This window comes from Lissotriton vulgaris, chromosome 10 (genome assembly GCF_964263255.1).
Source record: "Lissotriton vulgaris chromosome 10, aLisVul1.2, whole genome shotgun sequence".
In the NCBI taxonomy this organism is placed as follows: domain Eukaryota; kingdom Metazoa; phylum Chordata; class Amphibia; order Caudata; family Salamandridae; genus Lissotriton; species Lissotriton vulgaris.
In genome coordinates, this window is record NC_141698.1 from 219,832,400 (window position 1) to 219,852,746 (window position 20,347).

The 20,347-nt window shown below is 45.6% G+C and overlaps 1 protein-coding gene across 1 annotated transcript in view; it reads right to left on the reverse strand.

Moving 5' to 3' along the window:
- Positions 1 to 20,347, reverse strand: part of LOC147685005 (uncharacterized) — a 713,619-nt gene that overhangs the window by 28,801 nt on the left and 664,471 nt on the right. Inside the window, exon 7 of the mRNA XM_086939748.1 lies at positions 14,669 to 14,750. Coding sequence (XP_086795874.1) covers positions 14,669 to 14,750 — 82 coding nt within the window. The remainder of the gene's footprint in view (positions 1 to 14,668; positions 14,751 to 20,347) is intronic.

Below are 20,347 nucleotides of genomic sequence, written 5' to 3' on the forward strand. Positions count from 1 at the left end.
CCAGAACTATTGGCTTTGTCACTGTCTTTAAGATATGTTGTAGAGCAGTGTGGCGGCTGTGCAGCATTTTGAAAAGTTATAATAAAAACTTCTTCCTGTCTGTTCTAATGCTTGTTTGTTATAGGTTTTTTTTGTTATGAAGGGCATACACAACTTAAGGGTGGAGGTTGGGAAATAGATTCTGAATTACAAAACGAGCAGTGGAAGGATATTAGGGGAGAATCAAAAGATGTCAGATCAGAGGACAGAGTGAGGTGGTGGTGTGCTGGTGCAGAGGTGATGCAAAATAATACTCAGGTGGTGGTGTGCTGGTGCAGAGGTGATGCTTAGTTGATACTGAGTGGTACTGAGGGGGTGCTGATTGACGCTAAAGGATCCTGAGGTAGAGCTGAGTGATGCTATGGGGCTGAGTTAAGCGGAGGTGGTGCTGCACTGGTGGTGCTAAATTAGTGCTCAGGTGGTGCTGCGTGATGCTGAGTTGGTGCTGTGCTGGGGTGATGTTGCACTCATGCTGACGTGGTGAGGAATTGCTGATGGGGTGGGGCTGTGCTGGTGCTGAGGCTATGCTGGTGGTGGTACACTGATGCAGAGGTGTTCCTGTGCTGATGTTGAGGTGATGCTGTGCTGGGGGTTGAGGTGGTGACCTAATTGCTTACCAAGAACAGTGGTAATACACGTAATTTTCAGAAAAAGTAAACATTTATACCAAGCCCCTCTACTGTTACGCACATACACAAACACACATGCACAGGCGTGAACAATCCATGTAGAGTGCAGAAATCCCTTATCTGCTTTGCGCACCATGCTGTGATCTCTGGTAAATAAATATGTTTTTGTTCAGAAAAAAATGCATGCACAAACCTCACAGGAATATGATACTCCTGAAATACAACGCAGATGAGTATTAGAGCTGTGTTAGTCATCAAAGAGAGCAGGACAGACATCTATTTTCAAGGGTCTCTTACAATAAGTATTACTGATATAGAGGCAGCACCTGCAGTGCCACACTGCATTGACATGCCCTACAAAGAGAGAACGAGTTGCACAATGCGCTATTTCCACAATGTAGTGGAAGAAACACTTTACACTTCGCATTTCAGTCACTTATGTATGTGAGCAAATAGCATGGTTTCAGTTTTTTTTTTTAACACAAAAAAAAACAGTTTCATTAGGGTGATAACCGTTTGTAAATTTCATTGACCGTCCGCAATTTGGACCTCACGTCTGTTGTCCGTGAGGATCCCTTTTACGGATGCCTTTTGTCCATAATTTTGGGCCTTGGAGAGAGCAGAGCTGTTCCCCTGTGAGAGGCCTCCGCTCTCTGATGGTGTAGTGTAGTTCCTATTTCTCTAATAGGTTCTGTGCATTGGAATGATATACACTATAGTTTTGGCATAGGACTGAGGTCCATATGCCCCTATCAAGTATAATAAACTTAATTACTTTGTGCGCCAGCTAACTCAGAGGCCACTAGAAACTCCTTGAAAAACAAGAAGGGAGTAGTTTCTGGCAACCGCATAAACATGACAACTTTGTTTCCCTTTAGAAGCGGAACATGTCTCAGAATCGTGGAAACAATAGATAACAGTTTCACTCAGTCAATCGTGCATGCTTAGTTTCTTCAGAGTTACACAGAAAGAGATAGACGGGAGTTTCAATAAAAGGATTTATTGAACAGTCTTGTTTCTTGTGTAAGAGATATGAGCTGTTAGAATCATAAGAGAGTATCCAAGATATATTACGTACAGCGTAAGCAGTATAAATAATTAATACTGCAATAGCATTGTCTTTTAGCTGACACATATTCATATATTCAATTCAATTCAATTCAATTAATTTATATAGCGCGCTACATACCCAGAGGGTCTCAAGGCGCTTGGAGAAGGGTGGGGAATTACTTGTCGAATATCCAGGTTTTAAGTTGCTTTCTGAATGCTAGGTGGTTCTGAGTGAGGCGAAGGTGAATGGGAAGGGAGTTCCAGGTTTTAGCCGCCAGGTAGGAGAAGGATCTTCCTCCCATGGTGGTTTTGTTGATGCGAAAAATAACATAGGCTAAAATGTGGATACTCGTCTGATGCTTCTAACAAATTCTACCCCAGTGTACCTAACCTTAGTGTAGTACAAGGTAAGACGTAGGTGCTGAATTCTACAGTATGGTAAGCTATAATTAGGTATGCCAAGAGTCACTCTAGGTTCTAGTCAGCTCCATACTTTAGAATGAGAGAGCTGGGAATCTCTTTACGGGTCTCAAACTCTAACACCCTGCGAAGGGAGTCAGAACACTGGAAGCTGAATTCTCTGCGTGCAGGGATGACAGCGTCTGGTTAGTGCGTCAGGCTGGGATACGATCTCTACTGAACTTGCCTTGGCGAACAGTGCAGCCAAGTCAAGCAGTGCCGTGGTTTGCCATGGCAAGGAAAAGTATATTTATACCTGGAAGGTGCTTAAGAATGTTTGCATCGATGCAAGTCTGGCAGATGAAGACATCATTAATAAACCCTTAAGGAATAGTGGTTCATGCATGAAGTTCTTCGAGAAATCAATAGTCCTAGGCTAGAGAAAGTCCAAATGGTTTAAGGGTCTGGGTTCTAAGAACTCGTTGTGACGTTGGGGTGGACGGATGTAGGTGACCATGCCATATTTAGAGAGCATGGCTAATGCCTAAATAAGGGCTGGTATCTTGTGCTTATATAAGGACATGTATCGGGAAAATCTATATACGGACATCTAAACCGAAACACAACAATGGGGTCACCTCACACTTATCCTCGGAGCACAAGAGCAGCCCCCCCCCCCCCGCCGATTGCCATTCTCTATGCAGGGAGGTTGATAGCCACATACAGAATGACAATGGGCCAGTTTGTGGATTGGTGGGGTGAGGGGGTTGGGTGACACAAACGGATCCGTTGCAATGCTTGAGAGGTAGAGCACGTGCAGCATACTTTTTTTTTACCATAGTTCTGGAATAAGGGGTCTGGGTACATCACGGAAGCAGGAATCAGAGGGCAGAGATAAAAGCAGAGTTTTTTGTTTTTTAACATACATACAGGTTACTCTCTTTCTAATAATGGTATTATCTTCTGCGATGTCTTCACAGCACGTACTGGTAATCTAGGATCCGCTACGTCATAAAGACTCAAAAAATATATTTTTAGCTACTAGAGACATAAAAATGCATGGCACAATATAATACAAAACTAACCCAGTTTCTGGAGAATACTGAACCCTCTAAAACAGAGACAATTATAGTAACCCTTGTGCTAGGAAACACTACTATGCTGATGTTACACATGACCTGCATGCTTTAGACAACGCCTTATTAGAAGACATGAGAATTATAGCAAGTTTAAAAATGGGAAGAAGGTGCCACGCCTCACTTCCTGCTATCTGATGGTTTCTTGTCACATTTATAACGATGGATCTCGGTACTGTCAATGACTGTAAAAGTCTTAATTAAAGAAGGCATTGTTCACAGTCCTTAAGGTAGGAGTGCAATAATAAAATTGGTATATTAAAACAAGCACCGTCAAGTGAAAGTGCTCCTTTAAAGATTGGAAAGTTTGTGTAGTTCTCCCTTTGGGATGCATTGACAGTTGGATGGATGAGTGCATGGATAATTAATGAGTGCATCTGTGAATGAGTCAAGCTTTCCCAATCAGGAGAGGTGTCAGACAAGGTTGTGTTCAAGCCCCTTTCATTTTTAATCTTTATATTAAGAGATTAGAAGAAGCATTACTATTGCAGGGCAATGGTTTCCCGCAAGTAAACGGTCGACCCATTCCCGCACTCCTCTAAGCGGACGATGCCGTGTTACTGGAACGTATGCAAAATGGCCTCCAGAGACTTCTGGATAGGTTCAGTGTATTTATGAACGAGAGTCTTAAAACTAATATTGCTAAAACATATGTCATGAGATGTAAGCAAGGCACCCAGAAGACTCAATAAATGTTTTTAGATGGAAAGAAGTTATCAACAGCAAAAAACTTTTCCTATCTAGGTATACTTTTTAATCAACACGATTCTTGGGTTGCCAACCTAACTGCTAAAAAGCTGGCATTTTCTAGATCCACCGCAGCTCTAGTAACATTCACTAGAAAATTAGGTAGTAAACCAGCCTCGGAATTCCTACAAATATATAAGGCAAAATGCATCACTATGGCAACTTATGGGGCTGGGGTGTGGGGCTTTGCAGATGCCACCCTGATACAAATAATTGAAAATGCTTTTATAAGGTATATTTTCTCCGTACGCCCCCCTCCCCCCCAAGACGACCTCATTTATCTGTCATGAAGAGTTGGGTCTACACTATATATCCGACTTAGTAAAAGTAGAGCCAATACACCTATGGCACAGAGTTTGGTGTAAAGACCAAACAAAACTAAATATGGAGATTTTGAAAGATACATTGAGGTTAGAGGGGGTTATGCGGATACCTTGGATTAAACACATCTATGATTCTATGAATGACTTGGGACATTCAGAGTATTTTTTAAACCCAATATCCATGCTGGAGATTCCCTGAAAGACTTTAAAAAAAGACTGTCTCCAGTTAATGGGCACAAACAGAATGGTAGGGAAAATCTCAAACAAAATCAATGTGAGGCAACACCAGCTGACAATTACAACCTTGGGGATGGAGCCTTACCTATCATTCGTACCTGGAACATTTGATAGATTGCTTTTAATTAGGTTTAGACTGGGAATTATCCATAGATTAACATCTTTCCCGAAAAGGAACGACTGGTCGCGCAAAACGAATACCGTCCCCTTGAGATAAGTTCTCAGACCAGTCAACTATGCAGGTAGTTTTATTCTGCATATTTTATATGGAGCCAAGGAAGGTTTGGGTTATACCATTTTTAAAGGTTTTAGGGCTTAGGCAGTGTCGACAGGCCATGCTCTTACTCCAGCTCCTGGAAAATTAACACGTAGCGTGGAGAATAACAAAGTTTTTAAAAAAGGTGCTACAAATCAGGAAATCTGTTATTATGAATTTTTAAATCATGTACTATGTTTTTAACTGAGTATGACATGTGTCTCTTTTTTCTATGTATAATGTTGTAAATATTATTAATTGAACCATATTTATCATAACTATGTGCTTTTATGACTGTATTGAAAAACAGCTGAATAAAGCTTTCCTTGACTTGACTTGTGTCATGAATGAATAACTGAGTGAACGGCAGGGGCTTAACGCAGGCTCCTGCACACTCTGCCGAGAACGGGGGATCGGGACCCCAAACCTCTCATGGGTAGGGTGACCAACCATCCATAAATTTCACAGACCGTCCGTAGTTTGGACCTCCCATCCGTTATCCGTGAGGATCCCTTTTACGGATGCCTTTTGTATGTAATTTTGGGCCTTCCAGGGAGCAGAGCTGTTCCCCTGTGAGAGGCCTCTGCTCCCTGATGGGGCCGCCTCGCACTCATCCTCAGAGCACAAGAGCAGGCCCACCACGCACATTGTCATTCTGTGTGCAGGCTGATTGCCACATACAGAAAGACAATGGGCCAGTTTTACCTGTTACAGATGTGGTGGCCTCCTCCAGCCATGGTCTAGGGCAGGGCATTCTGTTAGCGTTAGATGGAAAAAATGTACAAAACAAATGTACAAAGTTTAAAAGAAGAGGTTATAGTTCTTACAGTCTCATCATTACAGAGATGAAGCAATTTTATTAATATGCTAGCAGTCCGCCCCAGCGTTGCCTGGGGCAGAAAGGGGCTGGGGGCAGCATTTGAGGCTTGCGTGCACTTCTGCCCCCGGCCCCCTCCCGCCTGTGTACCGGAGAGCCTGATCCTTACCTCAGCCACCGGTCCCGCTCCAGGCGCCCCGCCCGCACAGTCCGCCACTCTCCCGGCGCCCCGCCCGCACAGGCCGCCACTCTCCAGGCGCCCCACCCGCACAGGCCGCCACTCTCCAGGCACCCCGCCCGCACAGGCCACCACTCTCCATGCGCTTCGACCGCACAGGCCGCCACTTCGCCCAGCAGCAAGCAGGGCCGCGGCAGACCTCCCAGCAGGTCGCGATCTTCGGCGCCATTTCCGGAAGTGTTGCCAGGGAGCGCAAACGCAAATGATGTCATCACGCAGACGTCGCGGCTGGCGCTACTTGCAAGGGACTACTTTATTTTTATTTTGAAATTTTTTAAACAACGTATATTTTTTATTTTTAATAGCCTATGTCCTTCTGCTTGCCCTGAGGTTTTCAAAGAGGTCTTGGGTGTTTTGATTGGTGGTGTACTTTTTGAGTTTACCTGGCTCAAAGGTTTGTGTTCTCTCTTTATAATAGTAGTATAGATAAAATGAGGCCATAGTTGCTGCTTTTTTATTTATTTTATGCAACTAAGATCCATTGACAAAGCCAATGGTCATGGCTTTTTGTAGGTCTAATGTTACTGGATGCAATGATAGAAACAGCAAAATACCAGTAGGGCGGCACATTATGCTCAGCACATATTTTAAGCTGAGGTGTTTTAAGCCACGCCCTTCATTACATCAGACACGCCCCTTAGAGAGAACCCCAGTTTTTTTCATCCCACTTAAAGCCCTGGAAACAACACCATGTCACTGTCACCTCACATCCTGGCACTGTGCATCCATCATGCATGACTCATAACTACTACGTTTTCAGATTGCTTATGTGCAGGGGCATAGTGAACCCTACCCCACCCCACCCCAACCCTTGCTTTAGGAACTACAGCTAGGGTGAAGTTCTTGATGGGCCTCTTTTGTCCGCAACTGGATGGGTGGGGGAATGGGTTGGTGGATGGAAGGATGGGTGGCTGGCTAAGTGAAAGGGGAATGGAGAGAGAAAGGGAGGATGGGTGTATGAGTAAAAGCAAGGATGAATGCTTGACAGAATGAACCGGTGAATGGGTGTATAGATGAATGAAAAGAAGAATGTAAAGATGGATGAGTGAAAGAATGCATACATGAGAGAACAGGAGGGTGGAGAGCTGGAAGAAAGGATGGATGGATGAGGGAAAGGGTGAATGGTTGGATGGATGAGTGAATGGATGGGTGGGTGGAAGAGTGGATGGATGAGTGAAAGGAGGAATTGGGTGGATGGATGAATGAGTGAAAGGGTGGAAGAAGGGATGGATGTGTGATATGATGAATGGAAGGTTAGATGATGGATAGTTTTGCAAATGGTTGAAAAGGTTTGGAAAGCGATGGGTAAACAGATATGACAGAATGAATGTTGAAAGACTGAATGAAAGAATTAATAGATGACAGAATGTACATTTGAAATGGTGGATATCAGGGGATTGATGGAAGGATTAATGGCTAGATCCTTGGACACGAGAGCTCTTCTGGGAAGGGTTGTGACGACTCACTTTGCTTTCTTGGGGTCCTAAGGGCTTTAGTTCAAAGTGGGAGGTATTTACATTTTCTGGCTACTCCCTTGCCTATGTGTAACTATTCTGTATTTGCTGTGTGCTTATGTGTGGGATCTATGCATTATGCATATGACATTTTGAGTGACACACAACTGCTACTTGAATGTTACCCTAGTAATTGTAAATGTTTGCATGTTTTGTTTTATTTGTAAGGTTTTAGGGAAAGCCTCATAGTGCTTGGGATGTATATTGTGTTTATAGCAATAGTCAAGGCGTCAAAAATAAACTATGTAATTGTGTATCGACAGTGCATTCTTTAAGAAAGCTGCACGGAAAAGCACCGTTGTGACTTCCATCAGCTTGTGCAACTCTCTGCAAAGCCCCCATAAGCAATGTCAGATTCCATATTTTAAGTTCGGCTTGCTGAAACACCCATAATGTGTACCCTATAGTGGGTTCATCACAGCAATCCTACTTTTAGTTCACCTATGGGTGATGTTTTACATCTCACAATGGAACTCAGATATGAGATGCTAGTAACAAAGTATATCTGAGCTGAAGTTTCCTGACCACTTCTCTCACCAACCCTGCCTGCTAAGGGACATGAATTGTAAGCAAAATATCAGACTGGATAACCCAGTGCAGTAACCATATAAATAGATTATTATCATATGAAATACCACAAATAGACCTGCACAGTTGCTCAAAGCTGCACACAAACCGAAAAATGATTGTCTCAACCTAATGTAAAACTTATTTTGACTTGTACTTAAGTGGTTGTCTATTTACTAACTTTTATACTATTGTGCAACTTCATCTGATGTGTCAGTAAAACTTACCATCTGTCCCCAAGTTTTGTCCTGAATTTTGACCTACTATCCTGAACTTGTGTAGTGAATTTGGACCTTCTGTCCTGAATTTTTCCACTTACCGCCCTGAATTTGCACCATTGCAAGTTGGTCACCCTTAGTTTTCATGTGATCACCCAATTGGATTTAGCGATCATTTGCCACTCGTTCTGACTTTATTAGTATCTGGTAAGCATGCTGCCTCTACTGTAGAGTGTCTTGCCTGGGTACAAGACCTAGTGCTGACCCACCAAAATGGTTATTCTGTAAAATGGGGGAAAAAAGACCCCATGCTGACAAATAGGAATATAGTTTTATAAGGCAATAACACCAATCTTAAAATGTTTAAATGAGGACACCTCTATGGCCGATACTCTAAATGCCTTTATGCGGATCAAGGAAATTATTCAAAAAGCTCTGACCACCTCGAAACGTAAGAAACCCATAAAAGGGGATGGGTGGTCGACAGCCAGTGTACTAAAACCCATACTTTACTAAAATTGCACTTAGTAAGCCAACTAGGAATAGTGAGGAAATTAGTGCTTGCAGGAAGGCCTATAACACAGCAAGAAAGACCCGTAAAAGAGAAATAAAAGAACAGGCATGGGTCAATTTATATGAGGCTTCTCTGCGTAGAGATTCTGGCTCATTTTGGCAGGCGGTGAATGCCCCTTTTTTTGCAAATAAAGGCAGTGCTAGGCTAGAAATAGCGATAGATGAAAATACTTGGATCCAATTCTTTTCCAAAGTTTATAGCAGAGACGTAACTGAGGAAGAAGGCAAGATTAAGCATAGAATGGAGGAGGTTAGTGAGCTGGCCCAGTCCCCTATTGCGATTGAGTTCGCCCTCGAAGAGGTACTATTGGCGATCAATCAAAGCAAGGGAAATAAAGTCCCAGGTCCCGATGGGATTCCAATAGATCTATTCAAGATGACTACTGACCTTTGGGCCCCACTACTGACACGAGTCCTTGAGGCCTGCTATTCAAAGGGTTCATAAAATCTTGGTCTGAATCTGTCATCATTCCCATCTACCAAAAAGGGGACCGGGAGAGCTCTTCTAGCTACAGGCCAATTTCGCTCCTGGACTCGCTAATGAAAGTTGCTGGAAGAGTTGTGCTTAATAAACTTCAAACCTGGGCGGAAGATAACAGCATTTTAAGCCTGGTTCAATATGGGTTCAGGGAAGGGATGGGCATGGTAGAACAGGTTTTAAATTTTATATTATTACAAGGAAAATATACCAAAGCAAAGACTGGGCGCCTGTATGCAATATTTGCAGACCTTACAGCCGCCTTTGACTGTGTAGAGCATAATACACTATGGAGCATTTTAGAGGATCTAAGGGTAGAGCCAGCTATCGTACAGTTTTTAAGGCAATTATATGCAGGAGCCTCAGCTAAGGAGAAGATACGGCCTCAAGGGAGAGTGTACCAAGCCATTCCGTGTGGAGAGGGGAGTCAGACAAGGCTGTGTCTTGGCCCCATTCCTCTTTTCCATATATACCAACGCTTTGGAGGAGGAACTGAGGGCCAAGGTCATAGACTCTCCAAGACACAATAACAAGCAGGTCGTCTCCCTTCTCTACGCGGATGACGCGGTCTTAATGGCCAGAACAAATATAGGAATACAGAGAGCACTCACCACTTACACCGAGTTTATGGCTGGTAGGGGTCTAAAGTTAAATGCAAAAAAAACCTTTGTAATGTTATGTGGGAAAGGACATAAAAAGTACACAAATCTAGTAGTGGCAGATGTTAAAATTGAATATACCAGAACCTTTTCTTACTTAGGTGTAGTTTTAGAGGGAGCAGGCTCTTGAAGTCCTGCGGTCAGGAGTAGGACCCTCCCATTTAAAAGATCGACCGCGGCATTAATAAACTTTTCACAAAAATTAGGCAAAAGACCACCGGAGATCCTACTTAAAATATATAGAGCAAAATGCAGGAGCATAGCAATGTATGAGGCGGGCATTTGGGGTCTCTGTAACGTTGTGTCAATTCAAATAGTAGAAATAATTTTCTAAGATACATTTTAGCGGCCCGCAGAGTACACCTGTTTTTAATTGTCATGCTGAACTGGGTATCGAGTTTATTACAGATCTCATTAAACTGCAACCTATTTTATTATGGCACAGAGTCTGGTCTACATCCACTTTAGGATTGAATAGAGAAATCATTAAGGATGCTATGGCCTTGGACCAGGCAAGAAATATTCAAGAAATATTCCATGGTTAAATTACGTCCGGAAGGTGCTAAATGACTTGGGCAGACCAGATTATTATGATAAGCCGGAGTCGGTCTGTGATATATCCAGAAAAGCATTGGAAGAATTATGCATGAGCCACTTTGAAACACTTAGAATAGTATTAAAAAATCAGTCATGCAACATCAGATGATTATGGTCTGTTACACGATGCAACCCTACCTGCGTAATTGTCTGAAGGGCTTTGACAGATTTATATTGACCAGGTTCAGCCACCAGAGTAGCTAGGGGGGGGCGGGGTGGGGTGGTCCGCCCCAGGCGGCACGATTTGTGGGCGGCAGCCACGCGGCACTGTCAGCCTTTATAATTCATTTAGACACTTGCTGACACTACTGTCAATTACTACAGTAGTGTCCGTGTCTCCAAATACATTATAAAAGCTGCCGCGTTGGGCCGCAGAAAGCACACCTACTTGTTAAGCAGGGCCGTCATCAATCTTGTTGTGCGCCAAAGCGCTACTAATGACGGCCCTGGGCATACTTGGCCAGCCCTCGCGCTGAAATGTAGCACGGCAGCAATGACGCGTCATCACACCTCGCCTCTCGTGAGCGCGGCTGCGCAGCCCTCAGAACGACTATCACTGGAGGCGAGCGGTAAACAGAAACTTGCACCTTTGCAGCCTGGAGGGTAAACGTTATGAGGCGGTGGGCCGGCAATCCCGAATTGTCACAGCGCGCAGTAGCTGCCTAATTGAGGTTGCAGCCACTGCCTTGAGAGACGGTGTGTAAAGCAATGCTTGGAGTGCCTGGTTGCACGCGGACACGTGCTCCGGATTAATGCTATGTCTGACCCAGTGCCAGTGCCGAGGAATGATTTGTGCTCTGAGGAATGAAGTTAGCTTCACGACAATGAGGTATGGTGTGTGTTAGACCTGTCTGCCCTTTGAGTAGCCCCTTCTGTTAATTATTTATTTTGTCCCCCTTTTGTCCCTCAAAACCTTTTTAATCTTTTTGTGTCCACTGGATTTTTGTGGTGTTGACTAGGGGTTAGATGCTCTTTGGCCTCATAGTCCCTTTTCCTGAGGCCTAGGTGCCTGTTCTGACTAAAAACCATCTAGACTTTCAAAATGGTGGACAATAACTGCCATAACTGCCACCCCTGAGACTTGACCCAAAGGATAGAATGGGAGTATTCCAGAATCTTCTGGTCCCTTCTGGACCTCCTAGGGTCAGCCTATATAAGGCGGAAGGCTGGGCAGCCATTTTAGAGGGTGCCAGGTAGTGGGCATCTGTGAGGAGCTGTCTGGAGCGCTGACTGCAGTGAATAGGGAAGGGAGATCTTGTCAGGGTTGATGGTCCACTAAGGTCTACTGCTCGTGCAGAGAATCTGCCTCCCTTGCTGCTGAACTGGCCCAGCTGAGAGAAGCTTTCTTGTGGCAGATTTCATGGTTATGAGCCAAGTGAGGTCGGTAAGGGTGAGAGCGACATAGGAGCACTGCCTGGTTGAGCGTCAGGAGAAGGAGCTGAGGTGTCATCCTCTACCGTCACCCCACCACGTCTGGATTGTGAGGGAGACTGGAACACAGCAACCCTTCGTTTCACTTACCCACGTTCCCGGGTTCTGAGGAAGGCCGGGAGGTTGTCCTGACATTGAGCCGGGGAGCATTCGATTCCGTGGCCCCTCCCATTCTCGAGGAACTGGGGCACCGGTTGTGAACTGAGGAGATTTGGCCGGCTGCTGAGGTGTCCGGAGGAGGAGAGAGCGCTGCCGAGGGAAGTATTCCGCCGGCTGCGCATGACAGGAAGCAAGTGAGGCCTCTTCCCTGAAGAGGGCGGCGCCGCGCTGCAGTGTACTTGCTGCCGCGCACACTCCGTGAGGCGGGGCTGGTGAGAAGTGTCTCCTCGACGGCCCAGAACCGGGGGGAACAGAGGCTCGGCTTCATCCAGCGGGAGTCACCCCAGGACCGAAGACCGCCGACAAGCCTAAAGAATCCCCCCTCTCAGCTGAGCTCACCGGATCACTAGCGGAAGGGAGGGTTCATCGCTCCAGGAGCTGGACAAAGGCCTGTATCTGCCACCAGGGGGGAAAGTCTGTGGTGATATCGAGGACTACCCGGCGGCAATGAGAGGTTATTGACAGTTGCCACACACCACAAGTAAGTTGGGGGAGTGGGGCTCTGGAGGGACACCACCGCCGCAAGGTGGTTGTCGAGTCAGCTGAGTAACCCAGGTGAAGAGGGAAGGATTGTCAGGGGTTTGTTGGGAAACCAAGACACTCTTCCTTAGAGGCAGGAGTCTGGCCAAGAGTAAGTCGGTCCTGGAAATTTCAAATAAGTAACCAGGGTACCGCGTGCTATTAGTATAAGGCCAGAGTCCTGGTAAAGACTAACTATCCTTTTGCTCCTCTAGCAGTCCCTGGAACCCACTCTGACAGTAAAACTGCCTGAGCCCCATCTGCCAAGGAGGGCGTGTGAGTGTGAAATGTAAAGTTAAGCCCAGGCACTAACTGGGTTAGAGGGAGAAGGTTGAAGAATTTTGTAGAGAACTACAGGGTGTCATTCCAGAAACGTTAGCACTGAGTGAGATTGCTAGGATCAGTGCTAGGGAGTGAGAACATATCAACCAGTACAATGCAATGCAATGTCAAGTGTCTGAATTATTGATGTGATTAAACCAATGGAGTAACCTGAGATGTAAAGAAAAAGAATTGACAAAAGAAGTGTGAAAAAGTATTAGAGAAAACAAAGTATTTTTATAAAGCAGCACTTATTTTCCTAAAAGAAGACTGAGGTAGTGTCCTTTTTGAGTGGATGGAGGTGTTGTTACTGATGGGTGTGACGCAAACTTAGCACATGTACTTTAGAGTTAGGCCTTCTCTCTTAGTGTCAAGCTACCCTATGTGACTTGGAGACTCTAGGTCCAACATAATTGGTGTCTAGCGGTGGGATCTAAACTGTGTTTGCGTCTACTCTGAAGTAACAAAACCTTCCCCACAGGCCTACACCTGGAGCTTTCTCCTGGCGGACTTCCCAATTACTATTTTTGCTTTTTCTAAATTCATTCCTGGTGGTGGGTGGAGGAAGCTTCAAATTGCCCCTTGTGAATCTATTCTTTTTGTGTGCTTGCCCCCTACATTGCTCTTCAGCAAAATGGAATTTGCTCTGGAAGAACTGGAAACTTTTTCTGCAGCCCAGCTTAGGGACTTTTGTCAAAAGATGGGAGTGTTTTTTAAGCTTGGTGCCAAGAAGGGGGAACTCCAGACCCGTTTGAGGGCTTGGGTGGCAGCACATGGAGAAGGGAAGGAGGAGGAAGAGGGGACGGACCGGGACACAGTCATAGGGGTAGAGGGATTGTTCCATCCTGAGATGGGAAACCTACTTCCAGGACCGATGACCTACTCAAGGAGGATTGCCAGTACTGATATAAGTAGATTCAAGTCACCAAATGAACATCCTAGACTAGACAAAGAATTCCAGAGAGGGAAGTGCTAGTTAATAGCTTTTTATTTTATCGGATTATAACATAGATATTTCAACTAATTTCTTCAGTTTATCATACAAAAAAAGGTTTTTATAAAAAGGGGACACAAAAACACATTAGAATATAACTCTACATTAGTCATTCATTCAAAATTCCACGCATATCACAGACAAGCATTACACATTCAAACAATCAAAGAGAAAACACACAGCATGTAATACAATATATATACATTACAATACAGAGAGGGAAAGGAAAAAGGCCACAGGCTGCGAAAGTTTTTACGCTAGAATGCAAAAATTAATTAATTAATTCTTGCCAAGTACATTCCTGTGTATCAAAGAAGTTAAACAAAAATCATTTGAATTTGTTGATCAAGGGTAATGTACAACAGTGAGCTGCGGGAGGGGTTCATTAGATCACCAGCAGCTCTCGCAGACCAGTATGTGGCAGGGCCTACGCGTTTCGAATCCCACTGAATTATTGGGGATTCTCTTCAGGGCCTAATAAAGTCTCTGAAAAGAAATAGAACAAAAAAAGCAAGATTAAGTGACATGAATTGGACAACTAATCTTTTAGAAGTCGGACTTGGTAACTTAGGATAATTGGCTGAGTGACTCAAGCGTGCCTTCCACGCCTGACCAAATAGTATGGAGCAGGAGCGCGGGGTGAAGACTGTAGGATTAATAGAGCACGAGGGTCAAAGTCTAAAAGAGAACAACGTGGCAGTAAGGAAGACTGTCCCTTTTCCAACTTAAACATACTAACTCTGCATATTGCTACCACTTTTACTCACCTTGTGCATGTAGAGTAGAGTCTTTAATCAAACAGTATCCAATGTTAGTGGATAGCAGTAGTGCCGGAATAAAGTTGTGCACCTGTTTGAAAGAAAACGCACCTCTATTAGGGTTTGAAAAACAGAATTAACTTGGCATGGGGGAACAAATAAAGGTGGATGAAATCTCACCCCTAAAGAGACGGATGGTGTTACAGAGTCAGGGATGATTCAACCGATGTAATGCGACGAGTTCCGATGTCTATAAAACAAAGGAAAACGGCAGGTCAGAGTCATGTTTGAAAACCAGGGCGTGTGCCTTATGTTATCATCATTGGTAGCATGTTGATTACCGGTTATAGATCCTTTAGAAGCCTGATGTTAGATGCCCAAGGCCGAATGGGGAAATCAATTATGGGTCCCTGAAATGGAAAGAACAAAAGGATCAGCGATTGAAAAATGCGAAGCTCGGCATCGTCTGAAAGCGGTTAATGCACCCAGGGGCTTACCGGTAAAAATGCCGTGAATTGCAACGGGCCCAACACAATTTAAGAAGGGGATGTCATCTTCAGCGTACACTGCAAAAAAAGACAGTGCAAGTAACCGTTAGCCAAGATCGGCGAGGAGAGTGGAAGGAACAGCTACGGGACGGGGAGGCAACCCTTACCTGGAGATACACTGGCCGCGCGGTTCGGTGGCGTTCCAGCCGGCACTATACCATAGCGCATGCGTCCTAGGAGTCGGGACGTAGAGAGACGCCTTCTTAAAGGGCGTGTGTCATAAGGGGCGTGGTTACTGCATCGCCGCATCCAACCGGGGATTGCGGGAAACGGCGCCTTATTGAAAGGCGAGCATGGGGGCCCATAAGTCGTGCCGGGAAATTGGACCAAAAAGTGGTTTTGTGGAGTGAGAAGGTTTAACACCGGGAAGCTAAATAATGCAAATGGAAACAGTACATTTTATTAGCTCATCTCACCTTGGGGAACCCAACAACCAAACAATGCACAGACTGGACTGGCATAGATATAAGTAGAGCTGGAATGTCAGATATTACAGTTTGAAGATTTCACGGAGTTCATTCAGGCCGGATGAGGCTGTGTCAAATTTGACTATAAGAAGCGCCTCCCTTTTGGACAACTTTAAATTCCAATCCCCACCTCGTGGGTTATTCTCTAAGTGTACCCAGAGTCTGTGTAGGTGTGAAGCCAAGAATCACCCCTAGGGATGATCCAACCCCATTACCTGGCGGGAGAGAATGTAGGGTCCCGTATTGGTCACTAACTGGACAACCCCTCACAGAGATGTCAGACCTCTGCGTGGTGAAGTCTCAGCATGCAGGGACTCTCGGTGTCAGCTAAATTGCCTCCTCTACTAATCTTATGGGATGCTCTTTATTTATAATAGAAAGAAGCTTTGTGATGGGTGGCTAGATTAGTGATGTTATGGATTTGTAGATAGCCCTGTCACCCTATGGACGAAGATAGAAACAACATTTGTACATAGAGCGTAGAAGGGCCTTGCACATAATGTTTGAGGCATTGTGATGAGAACGTGCGAAGCTAGATGTGTGAACAAAGTAGTTTCAGAGAAACGAATCCAACATTGTCGTGCACGTAAATATGTGCAAAATGTCACAGCAGAAATGTTGTGAAAAATAGGACAATGTAAGAAAGGAGCAGCTTCACTACATGGGCCTAGTGCGGGCACATAACACTTACGAAGAGAACGCTAAAGGCAGTGACTACCAGGTATGACCTAAAGACAGTGACAGCCGGGTACAACATAAAAGGCAGCGACAACTGAATAGTACGCTAAAAGCCAGCGATAACCAGGCATGGGTAGTGAAATTAACTTACAGGACTGACAACACCAAAATCGGGCATGGTGACTTGGGAGAGAACACTGGGGTTGTGCTCTCAAGGTTGTTGGTCTCAGTAGTAGCCACCGAAGACTCCTTCAAAACTGTGACATTTTTCAATCAGCTGCCACAAGAGACATGGAGTATGATGCTGCCGCAATTTTGAAACCTCCACCATTACTTGATACCACTAAAAAGCACAATATTCACACCGCCTGGCCACATGGATTGAGACTTTTAATGACTTCATAGATGCTCTGGAAAGGGTAAATGAGTAAATCAATAAATACTTAAAGAATCTTGCTGGTGATGGAGTAAAATAAGTGATAAAGAAGATCTCATATACTGAGACAATGTCGTAAAGTCAGCTCAAAGAAGCATTAGGAGCCAAGTTCAATCTGATGCCAAACGCCGACAATGAAAGGTACATTTTTAATCAAGCAAGACAAAGATTTGGTGAAACGATGGATGAGTTTGTTGAGAGACTTTAAGAGCTTATCAAACACTGAAAGTTTAATTAATTTAACGATGAAGAAGCCATGCGCCTCTGATTCACTGATGGCTGTCTTTAAACTCGTTCAGAAGACGCATGTTGAGAGAGACGCTCAGTTTAGCAAAAAGTGAATCTTCGTTAATCATGAAGAGCAGACACAAGCACAAAGAAGATGCACGCAAGTCAACATCCTCAAAAAATAAAAACTATTTCCGATGTGGATTTTCATTTCCGCATGAAAGTAAATGTTCAGCTCTTGGACACACATGCAAAGATTTCAGAAAGGAGGACCACTTCATGAAAGTTTGCAAAGCAAGAGAGCAACAAATTGCTTCACGGCGAGATGAGAAAACAAACACCAAAGGTTCCAGAAGCATTCTCACCACGCCCATGAAGACAAAAAGCAACCTCAACTGCGACAGGGGGGAGCTAAACCAAGTCAATCGTCATTAAGATCAATCTGCTAGAGTTCCTCAACATCACCATCAAGCGACAGTGTAGAGGCTAAATGTGCAATGATTATATATATTTTTTTTAAAGCAGCGTGACATGTGCCTTGCTGCCTGCAAAGAAGACAAAGGAACAACAAAAACAAGTGGGTTGGAAGAAACATAATAATTCATAAGAACATTGCCCCAAGATCACACTAAAAGTCAACGGTTGCCCCATAACCTTTATAAACGACAGTAGTGTATCGATCAACATTATGCCAGATTAGGGGGGCGCTAGAGGGCACACAAGCAGAATGGCCACACTTCAGTGAGGCTCCTGCAAGCCTGGACAGTAAATCCTGCATTTATCCTATTTTACCAACTCCACACCCGAAAAGGAATACCTCTGAGGGCAGACGGTGATGTTGTGTAGCTCCGGTGAAAATTTGGGAGCTCTACGATGCTGCATGACCTGATTAGAGGCGGTGAAATATAGACCGGGAGCTGAGCCTGAGCTGGGCGGAGCGGGCTGTGTGGACTGAAGGTCTACGCGAGACCGCGGCGGCCCACAAGGCACACGGGCCGCAAGGAAGAACACTGCCGTGAGGTGCCCGCCCTCCGGAGCGGCTGCGATACGGAAGATTCGAGCACCGGTCTGAGACCCTGAACTGCCGGTCCTGCCCTTGACTGCGAGAGGAGCGATTGCTTGGCTGTGGGAAGCGGAAGGTAGGGGCGGAGGAAGGGGCCTCGGTGCCGGGGTCTGTAGCACGGGCAGTGAGGGGGCTGAATAAAACCACCGCGCTACTGAGGCGAAGCAGGGCAGCGGCGGACCGGGAAAGACAATCCTCAAGAACCAGAGGCGAGGCGCTTGCCCCCCTTGCTGCGGTACCCAAAAACATTTTAATTAATTGAAACTATCTGCTGGGGCAGACCGGGGTAAGACACGGCTCCCCATTGTGGCGCGTAGGCTACACGCGCTTCCCGTGAGGACAGCCCTGAGGCGACCAATGTCTGAAATATTACTGGAGGTCCGACGGGGCAAGAGATATGCGAACTGAACTGGAGGTGAACAGCGAGGCCTTGACTCGTGTTGAGACAAGGCCTGCTCGTTACGGTGTGCCGTAATTGATGGCGCCGTGCTGCATAGGAACCCCCACTTATAAATGTGACGAACTGACGGGCTAGAGGTCATAACACATATGCCAAACTGGCGCGCTGCATCGAAGAATTGGGGGCCGCCCTGTCGAGGTGGGTGCATTGAAGCTGCAATAACGGACTTACCGCGGGGATACAAGCTGTGAGATATTCTGTACTGAATTTACCTTAGCTCATCGGCAGAGGAGAAAGCAGGTCCAACAAAGTGAGTAGGAACTGCGCAGGGAAGAGACGCAGAGAACTACTGCGTGCAGTGTCTCCTATGTGATCATAGCCACCCCTGCTACCTAGCAGTAGGCCACATCTACGCAAATTTGCCCAGAGGGTCTTGATCACTGGTTGCGCCACACCTGAACACAGTGCAAAAGTGATAACGTCGTGCTATACAACATAGCTCCTGACGCTAGGACTTTGATCCACAAGCCAATATAAATGTGCATAACGGAAATATTATTGGCGCACCAGGAGCAACGGTTTCGACTGCTCGTTCTTGGCCTGATGGTCATGTGACACACGCCCCCGAACAGCCACCTCTGAATCCTCATTTCGCTGCTGTGCGCACTGTGGGTGACATGGGTTGTGTGAAGCTACAACTGCTGTAATTGAAGAGATGGATCGTACCCAATGCCAAGCCTAACACACTACGATTAATGGCGCCAGCACTTTAGAGGAAGCACCCAATTGTGTTGCCGCTTGCTCACGAATATTAGCTCCTACCCCTCGCTGGAAATACGTGAGTAGGAACCTGCATCATCCACCACAGGTTCCTGCTACGGACCCAAAATGGGTAAACAAGATGCTAAGCAGCCCAAACTGACCTTTGAGGCCCCCGCTGCCAGGAAAGGGCTGCGGACCACGCCGGATGCAAATGGCTCCCAAAGACCGCCAACGAAAGGGACTGATTCTGGCACTTCCTCGTCAGATATACAGCAAATGATGCAGGAGATGAGGCAAGGATTTGCCACAATAGTAGACAAGGTAGACCGCATGTCGTCGCGAATGGACGCCATTGTACAGAAGATGGATGTACACGAAGAACGTATCACTGAAACCGAAAGGAGAATATCTGAAAATGATGACACCACGGCCTCACATACCAGGCAACTCTCGAGAATGGACAATGTCCTCAGAATTATTGCTGCAAAGAATGAGGAGTTGGAAGCTCGCAGCCGGCGCAATAACATTCGCATAATAGGCGTGCCAGAGTCCACCGACACGGGACGAATGGAAGACTACGTAGAGAAGATACTCATGGCTGCAAATGGAGCGGAGGCATTCTCCAAGCAATTCATCGTTGAGCGAGCACACCGCTCGGCGGGACCACGGCCTAAACCTGGGGCCCCACCGCAACCTATCATTGCACGGCTCCTAAATTACCGAGATCGTGATACTGCGCTGAGGGCAGCGCAAGTATAAGAACAATGGCGCAAATTCCTGGAGGTAAAAAAAAACTGTGTACACTTCAGATCGACTACGCACTCCTGTACCCAGCTAAGCTGAGAGTGACTCACCAAGCAAAGCAACACTTCTTCACGACTCCTCAGTAAGTGGAAGATTTTTTGAAAACCCTAAGGCGAGCGCGGACTGCTCAAAGAAACAATGGCGAAGAAAGACAGGACGACGAACAATCGCTAAATGGAGATCTTTGAATTGGAACTCTAATTGTTGAAACTCTGGGATGCCCAGCTGACATTACCTTGCAAGCCCTTGGGAAGGCTGCAATCGTGTGAAGACGCCGCTGCTGATTGAAATAACATGGACGG